The 25,456-nt window shown below is 37.9% G+C and overlaps 1 protein-coding gene across 6 annotated transcripts in view; it reads right to left on the bottom strand.

Annotated features, from left to right (window-relative positions):
* The window catches only part of PIBF1 (progesterone immunomodulatory binding factor 1), a 108,889-nt gene that overhangs the window by 82,960 nt on the left and 473 nt on the right, over nucleotides 1–25,456 (bottom strand). Inside the window, exons 1-8 of one of the 6 annotated variants that reach the window (XM_039714614.1) lie at nucleotides 25,079–25,396; nucleotides 23,746–24,061; nucleotides 22,956–23,056; nucleotides 20,064–20,262; nucleotides 15,021–15,140; nucleotides 6,781–6,914; nucleotides 4,682–4,790; nucleotides 1,305–1,486 (exon numbers count right to left, since the gene is read on the bottom strand). In XM_039714614.1, coding sequence (XP_039570548.1) covers nucleotides 1,305–1,486; nucleotides 4,682–4,790; nucleotides 6,781–6,914; nucleotides 15,021–15,140; nucleotides 20,064–20,262; nucleotides 22,956–23,056; nucleotides 23,746–23,997 — 1,097 coding nt within the window. In that variant the 5' untranslated portion in view covers nucleotides 23,998–24,061; nucleotides 25,079–25,396. Of the gene's footprint in view, nucleotides 1–1,304; nucleotides 1,487–4,681; nucleotides 4,791–6,780; nucleotides 6,915–15,020; nucleotides 15,141–20,063; nucleotides 20,263–20,548; nucleotides 20,654–20,991; nucleotides 21,145–21,331; nucleotides 21,372–22,955; nucleotides 23,057–23,745; nucleotides 24,062–25,078; nucleotides 25,397–25,456 lie in introns of those variants that run through there. The other 5 variants (XM_039714615.1, XM_039714616.1, XM_039714618.1 and 2 more) reach the window with 5 other exon arrangements.

Below are 25,456 nucleotides of genomic sequence, written 5' to 3'. Positions count from 1 at the left end.
CAAAATCTGGGAATTTATCCTGTCAATGTAACATATTAATTATTTAAAACACAAAGTTTTTAGGCAACAGGTATCAGAAGATATCAGGATAAAAGAATTTCATTTCAGAGAAACATTGACTTTTTTTGTAACTTTGAAGCTCATGACAGATTTAAGGAATCTCATAAAGAATCTCGCCTACAAAAACAGGGTTATGTTGTAAGCGCTTTTAACGGTTAAGGAATGTCAAAATTTTATAGCATCTAGTTAATGTTCAAGAATAATTAATCAGCAATTAAGCAACTGGTAAAAACCACAGGTTTAGAAAAAAAACCAAACATTATTATGAAGATATGTGAATTTACAACTATAAAAGGTTTTAGATTTCATTTGATTTCCAGTCATGTGATAGCCCATAATTCTTAGAAATGAGTACTTGAGCTGTTCAAGAACTTCCACACATTGACCAGAAGCCCCAAAATCTTAAAATGGAGAATGCTTGCAGTCAGATTTTCCTGTTATTTTATTTCTTTTTCCTTTTGTAAAAGAAGACTTTCCAGGTTTTCTTTTTATTGAGACAGTATATTTCAGTTGACCCTTCAAGATAAAAGTAAACTTATTTCTTCTCGTTCCTCAACTGTGCCACACTATAATACTCTATGAAGACCTTTTACACAAATCAAGAGGTTTATCATAAAAAAAAACCCAAACAAAAAGAATGATGTCTTAAATTTTCAAAAGTAAGACTATTTTTTATTTAAAGTACTGAAGTTCTGCGTGAACATAGTTCTGAGATATAAACATGCAAAACAAAATTTAAAAAACTTTGAGTGATTGCATTGAAAGGAAAAGTAATATTCAAAACTCTTCTCATATGGGCTGGAGTCCATAACTAATCATTTCAAGAATGCCCTTCTATTTTCATTTAGATAACAATTTTAGTTTTAGTTGTCTATCGGGAGAGTCATATTAGCACACTTCCTCTTAGTTAGACAGGACACAAGATTTATCGATATACACCGAAAACAATAAGTTTGTTTTATAATTAACTGAGCAAATCTACAAGAATAATTGCCATAAATGTCCAAGTTTATGCTGGAAGTTTGCTTCCACTGCTATGATCTTATAAAGGTTAAAAAAAAAAGTTTGTGATATGTACTATGACCCAAGAAAAGTGTTCTGCTTCTAGTTAAAAAAATATGGGTAGTTTTCTAAAAAACATGGGTAGTTTTCTAAAAAACAAAATTAATTAAAGAGGATTTGTGCAAGAAACAAGGGAAAACAGTTAACCTATCTACTGATAGAAGTGCAAGACAATAACTTGCCTGGATGAAACATATTTTTCATACATTTCTTCCCTAGCTTTTTTGGCATCCTCTAGCTGAATCTGTAGTCTTTCAAGACGATCTTCTTCATGTGCACAGCGAACACTAAGCTCCATGTTCTGGCGATTAAGGTAATCTTTATCTTTTTGTAACAAGTTGAGGGATTGTTGCATGGTTGCCAGCTATAAAAGGTATTAAAAAGAACACATTAACATGAATTTCAAGATAAGTATTTAACCTATGTACACATATTTGCAATTTTATTTTAACTCTCTTCTGTGAAATCATCTGAACCAAAAGACTCTATTTACACTTTAGTTTAAGTAAGTTGATGAAGCTTTAAGCTGAAAAGACTTTAATAACAATATAATTTTATGAGTTTTTATTACTTACTTCCAGTAGTTAGCACCTAAAAAAAAGAGCTCCTTTCATCTACATCTGTATCTAAACAGTGCTGAAGTTCTGAATAGCAGCAATACTGCATAGTGCTATGTCAGAAACACTGACGGAGAATCTTGGTGCCAACCTGTCACACTGACTATGACATTCTCAGGAACAGCAGTGAAATGTTTAAGGGCACCAGGGTGATTACTGCTCCATAAAGAAATGGTAAAACTGGTAGTTCTGGGGCTGAGGTAAGGCACAATTGCTATGGACAAGGGCAAAGAGCTGGTGTCGCTACAGAAGGCTGAACTGATGCCAAAGTAGGAACAAGAACATGTTGAGAACATGCCACCTTTGTGATCAGATCAACCATGTTTCCTACACCAAGAAGAAGTGTGAGGGAGAGTAGTCTACATCCACTCAAGGTGAACACAGAGACCAGGCAAAGAGCACTGCTGCAAGATGGCCCATCTTCACAATCATGATAACAAAACAGTTTCATCCCCTTAAAGAATTTTGCCATTTAAGCTCTTGACGATTCCACACACCAAGTTCAAAGAATGGTAAATTAGTAACTTATCAGAAATATGTCTCCTACAGCTATGAAGACATCGTGTACATGGTTTAGACATAATTTACATTTTCTAAGTCATAGGACTAAAAGTTACCTAGGGAAGATATTACTGGAGTCAAAGACATGGAGCAAGAAGTTAAATAGATGGCAATTTATATACAAATAGTGCTCTTAGAGGCATGCACCTCTCCATCAGCTTACTTATTGAACACCACATTGAGGGTGAGGTATAAATGCCTGTTCTATACTTAAGAAAAAAAGTAATGGTCTCTCTCCAAGCAGTATGTTATCTGTATATCCATAGTGAACAGACATCACATACTACTACACAAAGAAAAGCAAGCAGTTACTCCTCCTCTGGAACAAGTACTGGGTAAAAACTTCCAATTGGATATTCTTCCAATACAGGACTTGTTACTGTACCAGTACACACAAGAATCAGCAGAAACCTTCCAGGAGATTTAAGTAATACACAGTTTGAAGTGGTATTTTAGTTTAAAGTTGTGCTATTTTTATTCACTCTGATTAATTTAGTATAAAATTAATGAAAAAAGCCATTGTTGCTTGTTCATATATACATATAAACTTGACATACAGGACAGTACCTTTTTGGCCATTGTTGTATGCTGAGAACAAACTTGACTTTTGGTGTCCTCTTACAATGCTAGACTGAGGAACAGATAGACTAACAAAGCCTTCAGAGTGACACCAAAGGGGTACTTTCTAATGGAAATCCAGTTTTTTTCCCTAATGTTTCTGACAATCTCTACAGCTACCTGTAAAATTAGGCAGAGCAACGCTATCTTTAAAGTGGCAGTTTTAGCCTCTATTTTATCTGTAACACTGTTATTTACACAGAGACACTAAGGAACACATCTCCCCTGCATACCCTCAGGAGAAGTCTGTCTCATTCATTCAGCTGCTAAAGTGTTAACACACAAAGATCTTCCACACTATTCTTGCAGGGCTCCGCTTCCCTGGCTGAACCCTTTCCTACCCATTGGAAGTGGGGAATGAATTCCTTGAGTTGCTTTTGCTTGTGTGGGTAGCTTTTGCTTTGCCTATTAAATGGTCTTTATCTCAACCCATGAGTTTTATTGACTTTTACTCTTCTGATTCTCTCCCCCATCCCACTGGGATGGGCAAACAGCTGTGTGGGGCTTAGTTGCCAGCTGGAGTTAAACCATATCAAGCATACTCACAGCACTCATTTTCCAATGGTAAATTTTCCCCTGGGGCCTCCCAGGTTCCTGAGCCTATTGGCAGAGTTCAGTCTGTCTTTGCTTCAGCCTTCTAAGCCACATACCTAGGAAAATGGCATGCATATAACGCCTAGGAAAAAATGGGAAGCACTTGACCAGTGTTGAGGGAGACAGCCTATGTTGCAGGCATTTGAAGGATAATAGCAAGTGATCAAGGCTTCTGATTACCAGAATCCTTCAAGGAGGAGCACTCAGTTGGGTTGGTAAATGTAATCTCAGTCCCTGCAAGGATTATGAAGTAAATTGCCCTGGAAGATATATCCATGAATGTGAACGAGAAGGTGACATTAAAACCAGCAGGAATTTACCAAGGCCAAACCTATGAAAGCTGACAAAAATGTTAGCTCTGTGGACAGGGGGACCACTGTCCATGTCATTTACTTTTGCATGGCTTTCATCCACCTCCTGTAACTGCTCTATGGAAAAGCTGGAAAAATATGGATCTGATAGGCAAATATCTATTGAACTAACTGAACATGGGACAGAAATGTGCCCTGACAGCAAAGAAGGCTAAGTGGCTACAAGGCTGCATTAGCAACAATGCAGACAGTGGGTTAAAGAAAATTATCCTGTGTTCCACACTTGTGAGACTATATTTGGAGTGCAATATCCCCTGACATGCATGTCCTAAAGACATGCATTAACATACTGAAACAGGACCAGAAGAGCTCTACCAAGATGGTCATGAACTACAGCATATGATGTACAAGGGATTAAGAGAAATACTTTGAACTTTTTTCAGCCTTCAGGAGAGAAGTCTGGTTGGGGAAATTATTATCTTCAGCTATCCAAGTGGAACACATAAAAATAGCCAGAGCCTTGGCCATACATAGTGACAGGACAAGATGCAACAGGAAAGAGCTGTACTAACTGATTTGTTTTTACAAATGCATTTTCACAAGACAGCAGACAAACACTGGAACAGATTGTCCAAAAGGCTGTGGAATCTCCATCACTGGAGACATTAAAAACTTGACAAAGCCCTAAGCAACCTGACCTAATCTTGCTCTGTACTGCATGGGCGGGTTGGACCAGTTGGTCTCTTGAGACCATTAGAATTAAATTATTCCATGATCCTAACAAACTTGATTAGACAAAGCATCAAATTCTTGAGATTAATAAATACACAATTACTAAGGTAATAAATTTATGTTTACCTCTTTTGCTAAGTCATTTCTTTCTTTAGTTTGTGTTTTGTATGACACCTCCAGTATTTCATAGTTTCTTCTGAGTTCTGACAACTCATGCTCAAATACATCACGTTCACTGGAAAGCAAAGTTAAACTATTAGATGCGTGAAGTGTAATGAACAAAATTCCTGTGCCTTTTTAATTTCTCAGCCTTCTGCCAGTTCACGACACTGACTTCTTCCAATCAGTCACTCACAGAACAACTGGTGATAGTCTTAAAATTTTATAGTTACTAACACCTGCGACAGTATCATTTTACATGAAATAACTGAGGATTATTTAAATACTCAGAAACAAAGAAAATTCGACAATACTCAAACTCCCATCCTATATTATCTCATTCTCCTCTGATTATTCTTCTTTAGTGTAACTTTGGGCTATACATGTCTTCTCTTAGCAATGATCTGTAAGTATCCCTATCCATTGTTTTAGCTTTATCAAGCTTCTGATGCTATTTCCCGTGACATTCTCTTCAGTCTTTTGCAGACAAGGAACTCCAATGGAAAAGTGAAACAACTTCATTCCCATCTTCTTAAGAGAGCAGAAAGCACTGTATACTTGTTCTCAGTAGGTACTCTCCCCTGCATACAGCCTTGATACCAGAGTGGGTTGTCATGTTTAAAATATACACAGCTGCAAAAACAGTGCTGCTGTCCTGAGCAAAAGTGCTTTCTCCATGCACAAAGAAGCATCACTAGGTCTCCACTCTCACTCTGTCAGAACAGTGAAATGAATGAGCCATTATGAGCTTGCAGTTTAGAAAAAAGTTAACCAATATTATACTAAGCATAGCATCACTTTAAAACGGAGATAACTTGTAGTACAGCAGAACTAGATTTGACATAGTGTTTTTTGAAGGCAGAAACAAGTCTGGAAGTGATTTACTCCTGCAGTGCTCCCAAATATCCTCATGCAGTTAAGCCAACAGAGCTCTCCCCTCCTCTTCATCTGTGCCTACCCAGCTGAATACAACCCACTCTCTCAAATACAGTTTTGGCACGTTCATTCATGCTTTTCTCAACTCAAGACTATTTTAAATGCACACTGTTAAACACTAGGGCCATTCACATGAAAGTTATTACAATCCACTTAAGATGCAGTTGCATATAGGAAGCAAATCACAGCACCAATCCACCCTATTTGCAACAAGATGCCAGAAAGATTCCAGGGCTGTTTTTGTACATATAGCTGTGAATCAAAAATGCTGTGAAACCAGAAGACAGATTCCTCTTCAAATGACTTAGTGGCCAAAGTGTCAGTAACTACACCTGAGTTCATTCCATATGTACAACTAAGGAGCTGACAGGGTCTTTTCTATCATAATCCCCATTTTTCAATACATTTCTCCACAAATGTGCCACAAAGACCAGATTTCTTGTACTTGCGAGCACACTGAAAAAGCTATTTGGAAGCTGGACTGTGAGGTATACATCTATGAGTATATTTACAAGAAGTCCATTTTCACTCTTTTGCAATTGCTTTTTGCAAGACAGATATTCAAAACATTGGCTGTAACAGTACAATCTGTATTTTAAAAAAGCTAGACACTGGAACTTCCTGCAGTTAAATTCACTAAGGTAATCCTAAGATTATCTGCCAGAGTTCTCAAAACAGCCCTTTCAAATTTATGGTTTCAAAGATATCTTAAGTTGTAAATATTAATTCCCAAGGTCCTGCCCTCCTAACTCACTCAGTAAGCAGCACAGAGTAGAGCATAGAGCCTTTTGTTAGATTATTGCTTTTAAACTATGAATAAAAAAGAGTACTTGTTCCAAAATGCTAGCCATCAACAGCCCCCACTTCCTTAGCTGCATTGAGACTGCTAGACTCTCTTGAAAACACAGTAAATCTGAAAATATAAACTTTTAGGAAGATAATTTGATGCACTGGTTTTCAGAATGTTGTTCATTTTAGGTCTGCAATATACTAAAGGAGGCAATTGAACCATTAGTGTATGAGGTAAGGAAAAAAAATGTGTGTGTAAGTCAAAAACAAAACCAAGAAGTCTGATCAATCAAGGCTGATCTTTATTAACATTTTAACACTTAAATTATAGAGATACTTACCATTTTACTTTATCATAGTTCTGTTGTCTGTAATCACCTTGCTGAATCAACTGCTTGGTATCAGCCAGTTCCAGTGTTAAACGCTGGCATCTGACCTCAAGCTCTGACCGACTCCTCCTCTCGTCTTCATAGCTCTAGGAAGGGACACATCTTGAAATGATCACAGCTGCACTGATATTTACTTGAAGTAATCACCAACCAAGTTTCATGAAAACCTCTTATGAATATTCGGGTGGTAATGCTTTCATTTGTCTCAGTACTTGGAAATTTAGTACATCACAAAGTAACCAGGTTAAATAAGTTAATACTCAACTTATTTTTATTTTATTACAAATTTACAAATACTTGATTAAATGTACCTTTTCCAATGCATTTGTCCATTAGCACAACTTCCAAGACCAGTAACCCTCATATAAACAGCTGCTGGTCTGCAAACCTATACTAGGAGCACGGAAGTCACACCCCCTTTACAACAGTTTCAAATAAGTCAAGAGACTTGTGAAGATACTTGCTAGTTAATTTGGGAAAAAAAAGAAAAAGAAAGAGAATGGTTTGTTCAGCAAGTTTAGCAACATCTGTTATTATCGGGAAGATTTTAGCCAGTTACTCCCAAATTGTAGCTATTGTAACTGGTTGGCTGAAGCATATCATGGAAAGCTCTGGTGGAAGAAAAAATAAAATAAACTAAAAGAGTTTACTTAATGGTCCATCCACATTAATTTCTATTTTCCCTTCTTTTCCTCCTCACACACTTTTACGGATTATTCTGGAAATCAAAACAACAAAAGCAAAGCAAAAAACCACACATAAAGCAAGAGAGTATTCATCTTTTAAAATACTAGGTATTCCTTCTGAAGATCAACAGATTTCCTAATCACACTCATTCCCTCCAACTCTCCAAAAGAATTTTATACCTTAATCCCCAATCTAGACTCCATTTTTCAGTTTTCTACTACATAGGAACTTTTTTCACAAACTTATCTTACTGTCCTTTACTTACTGTCCTAAATACCACTTAGCAATTTATTCACAAGAATGACCAAAATAATAATGCTCATTCACTTATACAAGGTAAAGCTGATGGACTACAAAAAAAAAGTTGCTTGTTAAAAATTTGAGAATACTTGTGGGCATTTAGATTTCTTCCATATCCTACTTTCCAGAATACGCTGAATTCAGTTTTTTACTACTATGACTGACAGCAAGTTCAGTAACGGATGCTTGATTAACAATTACGCTATCTGGTTATTATGAATGGATATCATAATATTAATAACTGAATGGTGAGCACACCCTTAAGATGTCATTACTAAATCAAGCATTTAGCAACTGTAAATTACATTTATTTTGCAGTAAAAGACACTGTATCTGTGCATAGTTTTTCAATATTGCTGAAAGCTATGCTTTATACAGTTATAGGAGGATAACTGCATAGCTAGTTTTCAATAGACAAGGATAGTTTAGGGCAACAGCATATATGGAGTGTATGACAGAAGGACACTGATGAACTCCACAGACTCCATCAGCTGAAACACTGACAAAATGCCTTCTTGAAAAAAACCCACCTAAATATTTGTAAGACACTACAGAAAAGCTTCCTAATCTACTAGCCATATTTTACCTATTCTGTTGATTAAAAAAAAAGAATATTTTGTTTTATATTTCACATACCTACTTATCTTCACTTTTACTAAAAACACTTCAGGTCACAAAGCACAAAAATCACAACATGCAGAAAGTTTTAATGAGGATTCTGAATGGTCTACCATTAAAAATACATCATGTAAACATACGATTGTTATTCATTCTAACACATACTGGTATATATGGTTTATGTTTACCCTAATTAATGGATATACATTAAGCAAACTGACACTATGAAACACTCTCTTATCAGTTTAAATGTCATTATTTATGCCTAATTAATGGATATACATTAAGCAAACTGACACTATGAAACACTCTCTTCTTTTATCAGTTTAAATGTCATTATTTATAAAAATGGCATTATTATAATGGTAGTCTCTGTCAGATATTTTTAAAAGGTGTGCACAAGTTAGCTAAAGTTTCAAATATGCACCCATAATGGTGCAAGTACCCTGTTATTCAGGGCAAACGTGACTCATCTTGCAACAGGAAATGCTGGTAAGAGCACTTAACTTTTAAGTGCAAATTGAAAGATTAAGTTTAGAATACAATTCTTCTGTGCATATTCCATGCCATTCTGCCATTCACACACCCTTCACTGAGTGGGCTACTGAAGGTCCTACAGTATTGTCTAGCTGAGAGCTAGAAGACAACTACCAAAAGTATAAAATTAAATTGGTTAACCTCTGGAAAAAAGTTGTCATAGACAGCTTTAAAGCAACAATTAACAGAGTATCTAAATATCTGCAAAAACAGTTCCTTCTAATACTTGAGACCTAAACTTACTTTTCAATTGTATTTAATAAATCAGTTATTAATGTCATGCAACAATATGGCAATTCCAGGGAAGGAGAGTTAAATTCTGCTTTGAGAAAATGATACTAAGATACTAAGACCTACCTTAAGTAGAGGGTTTGTCATGTTTGTTTTTTTTAAGATTTAATATAATTCCTGAAGAAACACTAATTATACTGCACAAGACACTGCTTTTCATCTACATAATCTTAAGGTGTCCAAGTAGAATTTCAAACACGTGAAGAAACATGACAAAGCAAGCAGATAGCCTGTTTACAGCCTAGACTGGGTAACACACAAAACCCCCTACGTGGAATGCACATCTCCAGGCAGCAGACACACAAGCTTCTGCACTTCCACAGCAATACATCTTGAAGTCATACAATCAAGCTGCCTGTGCCTAGGCAGAAGCCGTCTTGCTCTGCATGTGATAAAATTAATTTTGTTTCTAACAATGTCCATATACACTGCACTGATTTTAAGATCTCTGCAATGGAACAGCTTTATCTTCCCATTGATCTTCAAAAGATAGCTTAAACATCTTGATGAACAGCTTTGTCCTGCTGCAGCAAAAAAGGGGCTTTTAGAAGAATCAAGCAACAGCTCTTTCAAGGACAGAAAGGAGGTTCTGGAAATAATATTAGCTTAAGTAAGCCCACAAACCTTAAAATAAATAAAGGACAAACAGAATTTGCTTACACTGAATGAGATGGCTGTAATACCCCAAACACCGCATGGCTTTTCTTCAGCCTCTTAATAATTTTTGCTTCTGCAGAGAGCAGAAACTCAGACTGATGAGATAGTAAAAACAAATGAAAAACCGAACTTGTCCTATGTGAGACAGATAGGCAACCACTGCCTGAAGAAATTCTTGAGAGAGCTGCCTAAGAAACCCAGTGGTAGTGGTTTCTACAGGGCATGAGTCAGCTAAGAAGTGCTTTCATTTGGTTTACAAACACTGTCCACAAATGATGTTTCAAGCAAGGAGATTCTCAGCTTGCCTGATCTGCACCACTTAGAACCCCACACTGATAGAGAAACTAAAGATCTAATGGCAAACCTCAGTTTAATGATATTAATCTTCAGTGGTTTCTTCAGTCTGCAATGAGCAGCAGTTTACAGCAGTCACTGAAATAAACACCTATCTGAATTTCAAATGCAAAATCCAGGTGACATACTTTTTGAACTGACACATTATACATGATAGGGATTAACTGATGTTTCAAAAAGCCTTTGGAGATAAGAAGATAAATAGAAATGCAGGGAATAGATTGATCAGTCAATCAAGCAGAAACAGCACAACTTCTTTACACCATCTACAGATAAGCCTGTAAAAGAAAGTGATCCTGCTTTTAAAAAGCTTTTTTTTTCTCAAAGGTCTGCATCTTTGAAGAATCACTTACAAAAGCCAGCACTTTGTTCATATCCTAAAGGCTCTAGACAAATGTAAAGCTACTGTACTATTGTGATGTGAACACAATTCCCTCCAGTTATTTGGATGAGGTGCTGCTTCTTTGTAAAGACGACATTTTGCTTCAATTGTTTATATATTCTGCATTCAAAAAATTACTGGTCAATACACTATTTATTGGAATACAACTGCCCAAACATCATGAAGAAGCTATACATAATTGGATAAATAAGACATCTCTTTAGCAACTTGCCATGAAATTGGTACTCCACTTGCAGATGGGAAATTGGTAATCTGATGGTAGACAGGTCACTATTTACCACTAAAAATTATAAACAAAAATGTTGAGCTACTCCAAAATAGAGAAACTCTGCAAGGAGCATATAAAAGAAAAGCTTTGGAGTAAGTTCTCTAGCAAAAGAAAGTGGAGGAATAAAAAGGTTATTTCTCTGGATCTGAGCTTACTAGAATTTTCAGTGAAATATTCTCAGGTGAAAAGGATCCTTGAGATCATTACAGAGCAGTATAATTAAAGCATCTCGTATACTTCTGATCCACAGCTAGCAGTCAATGCAAGCCATAGCCATGTATCAAAAGAGTAGAAAGGTACTGGATAGAAAAGGGAACTTTCACAGATAGGAAATTTCCTTAAGTCTTGGAAATATTAAACTGCTGCCTCAAGCTCACAGTTACTGGTATTGTCTTTGCAGCTGTTCTCCTGAACACTATTAACAATAGCAAAAAAAAAAAAAAAAAAAGAGGCATATATTTCACCTAAGACCAAGACCTCATCTGTTTCAAGAGAGCTGTGAAGACCAAACGACCAAACACTGCTTGAAAGAAGTGGTGTCAGGGGGCTGGGGAAGAGTTCTAGAGCGCAGTCTTTACAGATATGCAAACTTTAGAAGAAACCTTAGGGATTCCAGGCCTTTTGGAGTAGCAACAACAGCCTCCGTTTTCTAATATTCAGACACATCTAGTGCCAAGTGATCCTTTGAGTACAAAAGCTTAGTTTATCCTTTGAAGACTTTAGATATGTTTTCCCTCCAGCTGGAAAACATTATCACAGAGAAAACTGTTAGCTATGTCTAGCAAAACCTGACAGCTACTAATCCTGATTCAGAGATGAAGTCTTAGAAAAGATCTTTGTCCTACATATAACCAGCTTTGTCTTTAGGATAACCACAGCTTTCAGATATTCTTATGCTATAAATTTTATTGCAAATCCCAAAGGCAACTTTATATAAAAAATAACTTAAGAAAAGGGAGCCCTGATAAAACTGTATCAATACCAAATTCCAGGAAAACATTGCCAAGAAACTCCCAGCCAGAAGAAGAAAGCAATACTTAATCTTCTGGAGGTACAAAGGAAAGCAAGATTTCCTTCCCAGACACTCTCCCAGCCTTGAGAGAAACCCACTAGTAGTAAATTACATCTGCTTGAGGGAAGGTTCTAACCACTTTAGAAACAAACAACTCTGAAAATAGTAAACTGATGTTCAGCATGGGAATGCACACATCAGAAGCTGGTTTTATTTCTGGGAAGCTCCTGCTAATACACCACTATAGTTGGACTTCCTCCTCTATCTTTACCTCCAAGGCTGGTGGTGCCAATATTATTTATACTTGATGTACTGAGCAGGACTGTGAAAGGAGGACTGAAACAAGCCTGTGCCCTACATTTAGTAACAAGTCAGTCAGCAGTACATGACTTTCACCAGCTCCACTGCCTTCCCCCAGGCTGTGGCTGCTGTACCTGGAACCAGAGGAACTGCACTGATCTAAATCACAGATGCAACAATTGTGTGCAGAGAGCCACTAATTTAGTTACACATCACAACCACTTACATTGATCACTCTACAAACAGAAAGCAGAATAACAAACATCCTTTAGCAGACCACGTTCCAGTGCTAGGAATCAGCAGTCACAAGCCATTTTCTGCTACCAGCTGTCAGAAACAGCTCCCTACCCTACTGGGTCTGTGTTACAGATTCAACAGCCTTTAAGGGCTAAGAGCAGCAGCACACCAAGCGACATTTACAAAATTATAGAGTCAGCATGGTTGTCTTATATGATGAATTCATTCCACACTTAAATTTTCCTAAGTTGACTTAACCTATTAAGTTCAAATTTTCCTTCCAACTTTTTAAATTCTTGGTTGGCTAGATAATCTTTCCTATGAGTCTAGAACCTGTCACTATTTCTTATTTCTTTATTTCAGGGTGAACATGTACAGGTGTATAAAACCTGCTCAAACCTAGTCTGTCAGCCACGAACAACCAGAAAAGCCAACATAACCCTCTTCCCCCAAGTTTTGGCCTAAGCATATTTTTTGTTCCCATGTCCCAAAAAGAAGGAAGAAACCTGTGTTGAAACTCATTAAGATGACCGTTAATTATCTTGAAAGAGTAGAAAAAAGAAGGAATTCTTACTGGAGGAAGTAGGTTATTCTCACCAAAAAAAACCAAAACAAACAAAAAACCAAAACCTGATAGTTGTATCTTCAGTGATGACTGTATTTCAAACTTCTGTACTACTAGTTTTCTAAAGAAGTTTTAAACTCGGAACAGACTTTGTCGATAAATTACACGAAGAACAGAAATATTCCAATGGTTATAGAAAACTTAGAATTTCTGGCATACTGTATAGAAACCCAGAAAAAGGATTTGCAGAGTATAAATTATTAAATAACAGGCAAAAACATTCAACAACTGTATTTCATGTACCTGGAAAAACAAGAACCACTGGAATACAAAAAAAAAGTCCAGTAAGAGTGTAAGACCTTAGGTAAGACTCTGAACAAAATGTTATTTCCTGCTGATAAATTTCCTTGCAAAAAACCTTGACCTTAGTGAAGAGGTCAAAAAGGTTAACCCCAGCAGTACACTTGAAATCACTTTTTCATAAACTGCAAGAGATTTATAGGTATGTCAGCTCCTGTGCAGCAACCACGTTACAGATTCTAAAGTACCCTTACACTCCTTTTACCTTACTTTCTGAGGTACCTTGTTGCAGTGACACTCATCAAGTCACAAAGTAAAACCTGAACTTGCCAGAATCAGAACAGACTCTCAAGCGTCTCCATAAAAGAAAAGCAAAGCACAGCGCACTTAGAACTTCGAGAAATGCATCACTGGGAAAGGTGAATACTGCCACCAAGTGGTGCATAAAGAACAAAATCAGAAGTGTATATCAAAGAAAGATCAATGTCCCAAGAAAAATGTTTCTAGCACAACTTTAATTATTGTTATCGACTGTCTTGTTAATTTGGTTCAGTAGAAGTAATAGATGTTAGTCAAATCTCAAAGGCTGAAATCCTCCTGTACAATTTCATTAAATCAAAGCACATTAAATGTACAGTGAAGGGAAACGCTTATGCAAGACAAAAATTAACAGGATTAGTTTAATCTCAATTATGACCAGAAATGGTGACCCAGAATAATGCTGAAGCACATAAATGCATAAATTTTATTGACTACTTTCTCTAATTCAATCAGAATGAGAAATGAAAGTACATGAATTTCACAAGTTAAACTTACATAAAGAATTTCCCCTTACATCTGATTATTCCATAAGGAAATTTCACAGGGAAAAAAAGGCAGTAACTAAAATGTATTTTCAGAAGTAGTAAAATGACAGTGTAATTTAAGTCTCCACTAGCCATCACCTGGATAAATATACTTTGAGTACCGGAAACTCTTGTCCCAACTCCAGACTCATGCAGAACTAAGTTAAAATACAAATCACCCTAGCAATATACACACCAAGAATAATATAAATATTGATAAATACATTAGAAAAACCATAGTCCTTATACTGTTTCAATTCCATAGCTCTTTAAAAATAAAAATTGAAAATATTTATATAATTCGTTTCTCTACTTCTGGTGTTTATATCTTACATGAAATTAAATGATCTTGTTCTTTGGTATAGAAACAAATACGAAAATTAAAATACAAAGAATTGAAAAAGCGTAACAGAGAAGATGCAACTCCAAAGAACTTTAAAAAATACAATCTACCACCAAGACATCCCCATCTCACAGACTCTACACTGAACCATTATGGTGTCTTCAGCTGCTGCTGGGCAGATCCCCAGTCCAGCACGCCCACCTCGAAATCTTGCCCTCAGAAAGGACAACACAGCTGGTAAGAGACAACCCTGAATACTTATGAGCAAATCTTGCAGGGTAGCCATAGGATCAAGTTAGCTGTTATACAAGGACACATATAACTTATTTCCTCTTTCCCTCCCTGCCCTCTTCTCCTTGCAGTAATTTTTATACACCAAAAAAGCTTTTCTATCTTATACACAAAGAATGATTCGGAGAATGAGATCTTCACAATATTCGCAGTTTCTGAACTGAGATAACTAAAGAGTACAGACCTCTGTCAGACACTTGAGTTGGGATTTGTACCCACTTAGTTCTTCTGTCAGACTCTCCCTTTTCGTCTGTAGATCACTTAGCTCTCTTCTTAAGGAACTGACTACTTCATAGAATCGGACCTAGAAGTACAAGACAGATATTCAAAGTAGAAACTAGCAAAATTGCAACTGTAAAACTACAAACCTAAAAACACATTAGCTCAGCATTTTGTGACAATAATTTACTAAATTTTATTACTAAATATTTCTAAGACATGCCAAAAAAGTAAAGATTATATTGTTGTACAACTAAGGCAGCTTACACTCAGGCTGATTGATCAAAAAAATACAGTTGCTAATGGACACATGGTCCCATGCATCTCCTTGTGCCAAACTTAGAGCCTATTTGATTAACAGTGCAAAAAGAGAAAAAAACCAACAAAACCAAGCAAAACCCCAAACAAAACCAATAACCAATGTTTAGTAATAACCAACTTAACTTGCTAACTTCCCCCAAGACAATATAAATTTTTATGGGGTGTGTAGAAATTGAGAGATCCGGTTTGTTTTGTTTTCTGCCAGCTCAGTGTGCTGAGTTTGCACCAAGAAAAATGCAAGAGCAAGAAGAGGGAGCAGGAACAGCACATAACCAGGAACAACCTGACACCCCTTCCACATACACCTCCAGCAGTAACATGCTGGTATAGGGATTCAACTGCATCAGGAAACTAAGGCTCTGAAAGACTTGATGCTGCTAAATTAACACTAAAAAATCCAACCTTCTAACAAGATTTAAAAAATTTTAAAGTCTGTAACGCATACTCCTTTCTCTTTCCCCACGCCAGTCATAGGCACTGTCTCAGGCAAGTCTCACATCCATAAAACTTTTTCAGAACTTCTCTTCTGATCAGGAAGAAAGACTAGAAAATACAGTAGTAAAACCACAAAGCCAGTATTAAAAAACAAAAAGAGGCAAAACAAAGAAGAAAGAGCTTTTTTGATATACACCCACATACACATACACAGAGGTTATTATTCCCAGATTAACTTGATACCTTAAAATGTTGCATTTGGGGGTGTGTGTAAAAAGAATAAAAAAGTAGGCACCGTTTTCATGCAAAAGCTATTGCATGCCCTCCACCCCTAATGCCCTCTTTGATATATGATTAAAGAAGAAATATAGACAAGAAAGCACAGATTAAGTAAGCATTCAAGAGCAAGCTGTACTGCACTTCCATGCAGAAGGAAGACAGATCTCTGTTTCGCTACCTGTAAACAGCAGAAGACAAAGAAAAGTTCCAGGTATATTTCATATAATTGACAGCATACAATTCTAAAAACACAGAAGCCATAGAAATTTGCAATGTAAACACAGGTGTAGTATGCTTTATACAATAAGGCAAGCGTCCAATATGACTGAAAAATTAGTATATTTAACTGTAACATCTGATGATTCACTTGGTCATTTCTTAAGAAAAAAGTAACCTTGATTATCCCTAACTGATAACCATTTAAAGCATTGTGGTTTTTTTTTAAACCACACCTGCTTTTCCAGTAAGTTCTTCTATTTTTACTGCAATATCCCTAGGAAACTTGTGCTACCATACCACAATTATTTCCCAAAATACAACAACCTTAAAACATATTTCTCAGTAGAAACCAAGATTACATGGGATACAGGTATCAAGGATAAATGTATTTACACAGCCTTCCCAAGAAAAGATCATTACATGGTAATAAGCAAATGCAAATGAATGCAGCAGATGAGGCTGAGGTTACATCAGTTCAACTGTTGTGGTTATTTAGTTGGTTTGATAGCCAAAAAACATTAATGTAACCCAGCAGTCAAAGCACACACTGCCTCTTGCCAATTCAATACAGCAGAAACTAAATTTACTCTATAAGTGATTTTAAAAACAACTGCATATCTTAAAAATCACAAATTTATACTGGTGTGCTGTAATCAGTTACCATTTTCTAGGCAATTTTAAAAAACTCTTAGCCTGTGCCCACCATTTTTTATGGAAAACTAGAATAAAGTAAAAATGGGTGCATAAAAATGGGAGATTGAAAAAGTTGGCTTCTGTTAATTGAAGTTCTGTGAAAGCAGTTGCATCACTTAACTGCCTTCTTAAACAAACAGCAACTGAGCTGCAGTTAGCAAACTTCCACACCTGAAAGACATGGCAATTAATATCAGTTCAAACAGAACTTGCAGAAATAATTCTTTAAAAATTTGCTGAAAATATTTTACAGTGGACTACACAAGAGGTTCACTTTACTGAACAAACTGAACTGATGCTTTGCAGCTGAACTATTTAACAGCCTGAAGTACTTTCAAATTTCGTATATACTGTTTCTGAAAACATCTTAGGAATAGCAGAACAAAAATCTGAATTTTTACACATAAGGTCAAAACAAAAAAAGCTATGATTTTTAAGAGAAAGATGTGCAAAATACAATTTTTCAGTTGTCATCATTAGCATTAAACATTACCTAGGCTTTGTTCTAACATGTCACTATTGCACCCCTTTGTGGAAGAACAGTGAAAAACATCTCACATTTGCTTTAATTCCAGTGTTTCAAATTTACAGTATCTCTATATACAAAATCTGCATTTAAGTTCTTCCTGCTGTTTGTTCAGTAGACCTGGTGTCAAATAAAGTCTAAGCATTATATACATGTTTACTTCCATCCTGGAGAATTGCAAGGCAGTATTTTATAACTAATAAATAGAAAAAAATCTGAACATTTCCTGCTCGAGTTGCCTAAGCAGGACCCTTTCTCAACAAGGAAAATTTTACCCTAACGTCAGTGGGCTACATTATTATTCTGCACACAGATCTGGAGTCAGAAATTTTAACTGCCTAGAAATGCCCAACTTCTCTTTAGGCAAGCAAAGCAGGAAACAGCATTCCCTTCCAACTCCTCTCCCCAGCCTTTGGGAGCCAAAGGGATGCACAGACAGGATGTGCAAAACAGCCCAGCATCCATAGCAGCTGCATAACTTGAATGATAAACAACCATCAAGCTTTACTGATACTTTTAGGTTCACACTAATCGTCTGCTAAAAGAAGTTGAAAAAAGTAGAAAATAGCACTTTACTACAATACATCTTCAGAATGCCTTATCCAGAAATAGAAAAGGCTTAAAAATTACTTCTTCAAAAGAAAAAGTAATGTGTGGAGAGGAGTTTCACCTAACATTTAAGTAGGAGTTTTTGTCACAGATAAAAATAACATTAACTGGTTGAACAGAAGAGTAAAAGAACAAAAGGTTAAAGGTAGAAGGTGGCTGCTATTCATCTCTCCTACTTCACATCTTTCTGACAGCCACTTTCTACTCACAAATTAAATCTAAATTGTGCTGTGACAGCTTCACTTAAAGCAGCTGACAAGGTTACTAACTCCTGGTATCTATCCTGCCTGGCTACGGAGTCTTTTGTACTGAATGTCAGTCAACTCCTGAAGTCCTGAACTTCCTGCACACCAATTTCAATAGATCCACTGACACGGATTTCAGTTTCTGTTACAAGTCTGGTTTTTTTGACCATGGTGATACAGGAATCAACAAAACCCCGTCAATTACTTTTGCAGAGGGCAGTGGGTACAGCAGACAGCTAGGTAGTGATAACCTAACACTACCCAAGGTATATGTTCTTATTTATCCCACAGAGCCTTATGTTTTTCCTAGCACTTTCAAAAGCCCAGCTTTTTAAAAGAGGCTCACAAGAACATCCTTTAGATAAGGGTGAAAATTTTTAATTCTCTGTACATATCTAGAGCACAGTAAAGCATGACTTTGATCTAGAGAATTCTTTCATGTAGCATTTACACCTCAACAAATGTACTAAGGTTTTTAATACTGTATTATTTACAGCTTCCTTAATAACAAGCTCTACAGATCAGTACAATGCTAATATTTTGATGAATTAAGGTTTACATGTGTAAATCTTCTTCGTTCTCATAAGTCAGCTGGGATGCTCTGGACATGTCCCATGGGCTTTTTATCAAAAACAAGAGTACATGGTGGCCTCTCCACATACCCACAAGCCATAATTAACAAACATCTTAAATCAAGAAAAAGAATCTTAAAGTGCACTTTAAGGTACACTTTGTCTCCTGCATTTAGTCAAACAGGAAAGGGACATATGGAAAGCACAAGAGAAAAGTAAAGGATGTTTGCTTGTGGTTCTGGCAAACCAACTTTCAAATTCCTTTTTTCAGCCTACTGTATTTCATATAATCAATGTGTGCTCACATTTTAACTGTAACATCCCATCTGCTTAACCTCCTTAAAATACGTCAGCAGTTCTACTCTCTTTTGAGACATCAGAATCAGGGATTAAAAGGTTCCTCTCTTTACTGGAACCCAGTCATAACAGACAGATGCAGAAACACATCTGCCTCTGAAGGTCCTTTATTTCTAGTCAGAGATTAAAAAAACCACAACCCACCACAATTTACAGCTTGGGATGGGTTGAGCCTGCCCAGCAGCCTATATGGCTGCTCACCCACTTGCTGGGAGCAGGAGAAAGGAGAAAGTGAGAAGAAGGAAACAAAAGCAAGAAAACTCAGGTGTCAACTTTTCTAAACAATTATTGAAGGAAAGAGAGCTGAGCTTAAAAAGAAAAAAAAAAAAGAACTCATCATTTCCCAGAAACTGCAGAAACCAATCAAAACTGATACCCAGCCAGCCCCTGAGTAATAACCACCTTGGGAAGCCATCACCCCCCACCTCCTCCTTCTTCCTCTACTTCCTATTTATGCTGCTGAGTATGACATTTTATGGTATGGAGTATTATCTTGGCCAATTTGGGTCAGCTGTCCAGCTGTGTCCCCTATCAATCTCCTGACCATTCATAGCTTGCTGGGGCAGGAGGAGGCAGAAGGGGGAAAAAGGAAAGCCTTGATGTTGTACAAGCAGTGTCCAGTAATAGCCGAAACACTGTTTCAGCCCCCAGTGTGAAGCACAGCAAGATTCAGACTGCTAATAAAGTCAACTCTGTCCCTGGCAGACAAGATACAGGTTATATTTTAAAGCAATACAAAACCCAATACTTACTGAAACATATTCAGGGATTGAAAGCTGATCTTCAGGAAGAGATTTTAGCTTCTCATAGCGTTCATCTGTTAATTCCAAGTCTCGCAAGCTACGACGGATATCTCCTGCCCTCTCTCTCAACTGATAATTTGTCTCCTCCAGTTGCTTCTGTCTCAATAAAATAGTTTCCATTTCTTGCTTCATTAAAGCCTGATGTTTCCTTCAAGATGGATTTGAAAACAGAAGTAATCAGGTTGTGAGTAATACAAGTGACAAAGCTTCACAATACCCTGGCAAAGTAGTCAATTCTGCTCATTTTGTAGAGAGAAAGAATTTACAAAGGTTAGGTAATTAGAGCCAGAATGTACACCACCATGGTTAAACAATGATATCAGATACATATAAAAAGCCAGGAACTTTATAGTCATTGTCTATCCTCAGTTTCAGCTTTGTGTTGTCAATCTCCACATATGCTGACTTAATTTTACAAACTAAACTTAACTTACCAATTAAAATGTTAAAAAGATGAAAAAGTAGAATCTATTTCCACACAAACCCCAAGGAGCTGGTAAATCACTTGAACTTGGGTCTTACCAAGTTTCAGTATAGACATAGTCATACCACCCCTTAATTTTCTAACCACTGTAATATACAAAGTTGGAGTCCTTTATTAAAAACAACGAACAGCAACAAACCAACCACTACTACCATAAAATAAGCAGCCTTACTTCCAGCCTTAAAACACCACAAAACTATTATCATCAGTGGTAAGGCTTCATACAGCAAGAGAAACTGCCTATCAGTTCATGATGCTTAGAAGTGTTTGTTTTCTTTAAATCAAAGACAACTAACCTACTTTTTTTAGTTGCAACTCTTGAAAACATATACAAATCGCTCTTTAAAACACTGTCATTTCTGCATTACTTAAAGGCAATAAAAAAATACTAACTAGTACTATAAGGCTACATCTACCCTACTGGCAGGGTAATAGGATCATGAAATGCAGCGGCAGCCGGCCTCAAAGGGGGAAAGCAAGTGCCCCCTCAGGACGGTCCTGCTAGCTGTGGCCAGCAGCACAGGGGCACTCTCCTGATCCCTGCTCTGGTCTGGAGGGTGCCTAAGGCTTTTGCCTTAAGGGACGAGGATCCGCAATGAGAGGGCTGAGCCAGCAGCACAGGGGCACTCTCCTGATCCCTGCTCTGGTCTGGAGGGTGCCTAAGGCTTTTGCCTTAAGGGACGAGGATCCGCAATGAGAGAGCTGCTACCCAACAGGAGGGAAGGAGACATACTCCAGCTGCAGTGCAATCCAGACTTATCGGCTCCACAGGAACTGACAACTGAGGAGCCCAAATTGGGCTCTGACACTAACTTTTAAAGAGGGGAGGAGATGGGGGTGGAGTCTGGTCTTCAGCCAATCCACAGGAAGGTGGGAGTAAGGAGAGAGTGATGGACACAGTGGGACAACCAATAGGGAAAAGGCTGGGGAGGGGCCCTGCCAATCACTTGATGCCCTGACTGGAAGATTCTAGATGGAAGGGACGGGCCATCGAGTGATGGACAGGGCATAAGGGAGGGACTAAGGAACTGATACATGGGCTGCCAATGGTAACGGGGAGGGGAAAACTGGATTGACGGGCCAGCAAAGAGAGGGAGAACCAGGGCAGAACCATTTTAAATAAAGGGTCACACGGAACAAACCAATTTACAACTTAACCGAGCTGAAGTACAAAAAACACACCACAACAACTAAGGTCATCAAAGCAATCACACTTTGGATTACACAGAGTATGGAGTGTGTCAAAGAAGGACACACTCCATACTCAGAGAGGGAGAACCAGGGCAGAACCATTACAAATAAAGGGGTACATAGAACAAACCAATTTACAACTTAACCAAGCTAAAGTATAAAAAACACACCACAACAACTAAGGTCATCAAAGCAATCACAGAAGGACACACTCCATACTGTGTACAATTCTATTACATGAGGATGAAAAGTTAAGTAAAAGACTGACAAGAAAACTAATGAAAAGATTGGGAAGAGTAGTTTTACTTTTTTACGCCTATTAGTTTGCACGTCAGTACCTTTTTACTAAGTATTCCTTAGATAACTTAAGTATGGCCAGCATAAAAATATTCCACTCTGGTGCATCTAAACATACAGAGTGACAAATGTTTTTCTGACCATAAGCTGCTCCCAACGGAAAGACTTTGCTGGAACTAATCACTGGTCTTGCTCCGGATCCCTAAATCTGTTCTAGCGTTATTACAGAACAGGACTCGGAAGTAGTAACATCCTGTAAGCTGTGCTTTAACATGAGACTATGTAATAATGCTGTTCCTTCACAGGTGTGGAAACTCACACTTCATACGTAACTGACAAAGTGGTCTGGAGAAGCCTGCTAGCCAGTCTATTTTTCAAGTTGACTCCAAATATTTCATAGAAACAATATGGAAAGTGAGTTTCTACATCATCAGCCAAAAGCATTTCTGAAAATAGGAAGTACTAATGGGAAAAGCTAAACATTACGTACTTACCTTTCCCAAGTCTTCTATGCTGCATTTATTAAAAATTCTGTTTAAACTGATGGAAAGTCTGTCACTTCTGCCTAGTCCTTTTGCTCTTTATTTGTTTTAAGAACACTTTTATTTCCTCTTCCTACTAAATTTTGAATTTAGGTAACATAAAACCAAGCCCACAAACTTCAGCTAGTGAGAACTGAATTCTAATTTACTCATATGCAAATTAAATATATAAGTTCAAATTTTAGAATTAAAACACTAATATAATCTGCAAAAGAAAGCTTTTTTTTCCTGCAACGAATAATTATCTGTTTCTAACTTATTTACAAAAAGTCAAGTTAATTCACAAATTTGTTAAAGATGAAGTTCTTAATTTTCCTTCCACCATACCTGGCATCTTCTTGCTGTAATGCCAACTGACTATCCAGTCGTAAAGACAACAGCTGCTTTTGATGGATTGCATCATTAAGCTTCTCCTCCAGCTCCTCAATCTAAATATAAAGAATGTGAGTATAAAACAAATAAGTTACCATATTAATTTTTAAAAAATATTTTATAAAAAGAAGAAGTTGAAATAAAAATATGAAGATCCCAATGCTGTGGGCAGTGCAATAATGGCTGTCTAACAAGACCTCTAAATACACCAGGGCTTCAGAATATGATACAGACTTATAAAAATTAACTGCACACATATGTGGCAATGTTCTAACACCTTTCTTAATTTCACGCATCTTCGTGCAAGCTGTACACAACAAAATTTACTCTTAGCATGTTGGTATACTCTATCTCTACCTTCATTAACAAAGCATTGACGAGTATTTAGATCACCTTTTCTCGTACTCCACAAGTTCGGGTTCAAAGTCCTGTTATGCTACTAACATAAGTAACAAAATTATTTGTCATTTCTGAAAAAAATGTGTTCAGGAAAGGTAAAACTAATTAGATCTTCCCTTACTTATTTATAAGTAAAATCACTTGAAGTCAGTGAAGCTTTCTATACCTTTGTTTCCCTTGTTCTCATGAAAGAACACAAAACACACTAAGAAAATCCCCAAATCAACTAAATAGATCTCCTTCATATAATTCAAATCAATTCTTTCTAGAACAGAAGTTTCTATTATACTCTAAAAGCACCAAAATCACAAAAAGATTGTATAATGGAAGGAGAAAGACTACTTACCTTGGTCAAATATTCAACTTTCAAGTTGTCAATCATCAAGTTTTTTTGTGATAATTCTATTTTAAGCAGTTGAAGGTTATGGAGTAACTCCTTCCGTTCAATCAGCTGCTTAGTGATTTTTACAGTACCTTCTCTCTCTTCAGAGGAAGAAACATCATCGGTTGGCACTGTGGTTTCCAAGCTGATATCCTCAGATTCCAAGGAGCTGGAAATGTTTACTTTCTTGATTACCTTAGAGCTTTTATGTGACATTTTCTTCCACTATTTGCAAAGCTTTTTTAAGCTGTACTTTGAGATGAGCCTCTTTAAGAATCAACTGCAAGAATCAAAACAATTAAATCAAATGTCATTATGAAAAACTAACCACCACATTACAGAATCACAGAATTTCTAGGTTGGAAGAGACCTTTAAGATCATCGAGTCCAACCCATGTTCTAGCACCTCAACTAGATCATGGCACCAAGTGCCACATCCAGTCTTTTTTTAAACACATCCAGGGATGGTGACTCCACCACCTCCCTAAGCAGATCAGTCCAGTATTTGACCACTCTTTCGGTGAAAAACTTCCTCCTTAAGCATAGCCTGTGATTAGACCACTAAGCAAGCAATGCCTCTCAGTATTACATGAACTTTTTTTTTTTCCAACCAAGAAAAATACTTTGAGAAGCTCTGGAGGGTTGCTGCCTGAGGACCCTCTTCCTGAACAATCATTATCAAGTGTTTTGACTACAATAACCTAAATACTAGTGTGAACACCAGTGTGAATCTAGGCTACTAGATACATGATGGTATAGTTAAATAAAGATATGCACGTTGTCAAAAGCACATGCACTGAAAGCTCCCGAGGCCCACAAGGTGAATACAGCGTCCTATAAGAGGCATAACACGACTTACTGGAGAAAATAATAAAGGAATACCTTGATAACAGAATCACATAGGTTGGAAACGACCTCCGAGATCATCATGTCCAACCTACGACTGAATATTCCCTCGTCAACTCCACCGTGGTACTGTCTTTCCTTAAGCACTTCCAGGATGGTGACTCCAGCACCTCCCTTGGCAGTGTGCATTCCATTGCCTAATCACCCTATTTAGAAAATTCACCTGATGTCCAACCTTGCACTCCCCCGGTGTATCTTGAGGCTTTGTCCTCTTATCCCACGGCCGGGTGCCTGGGAGGAGAGCCCGGGCCGGACCTAGCCACAAGCTCCTTTCAAACCTCGCTGCCCTTTGCCTTCTCAGCAGCAGCTGCACTGCTCTTGCCAGGCTGCCTGACCCAGCAGCCACACGGACTTTCACACCCACCGGGCACAGACCACGGCTGCTACTTACAGACGGCGCTGCTCGGAGCCCAGCAGGGAGAGGAGACGCCGCGCCCGGAGCCCGGGCCAGCGACAGCCGGGCTGCCCTCCCGGGGCCGCCACCACCGCCTCCCTCCCCCAGGGCAGCTGGGGGGAACTCGGGAAGAGGGAATACTGTTGGTCCCGCGGGATGCCCGGAGCTGCGGAAGGCACTGGGCAGCTGCCCAAGCGGTAACTCAGCAGCGGCGAGGCTTGGGCAGCAGCGGCCCGGGCTGGATCACTCCTGGGCGCTGCCCCACGCACCCGGGGCAGCGGCGGCACGACACGCGCGCGCGCGCTTCCGCCTCCCCTCGGCGCGGCGGGGGCGGGGCCGCGCGCCACGCCATCACCGCGGCGACCGGGGCGCCGC

Source organism: Passer montanus, unplaced genomic scaffold, assembly GCF_014805655.1.
Source record: "Passer montanus isolate IOZ18808 unplaced genomic scaffold, ASM1480565v1 scaffold30, whole genome shotgun sequence".
Taxonomy (NCBI): domain Eukaryota; kingdom Metazoa; phylum Chordata; class Aves; order Passeriformes; family Passeridae; genus Passer; species Passer montanus.
The sequence above is the reverse complement of the archived record's forward strand: the minus strand, read 5'-3'. Positions and strand labels throughout refer to the sequence as shown.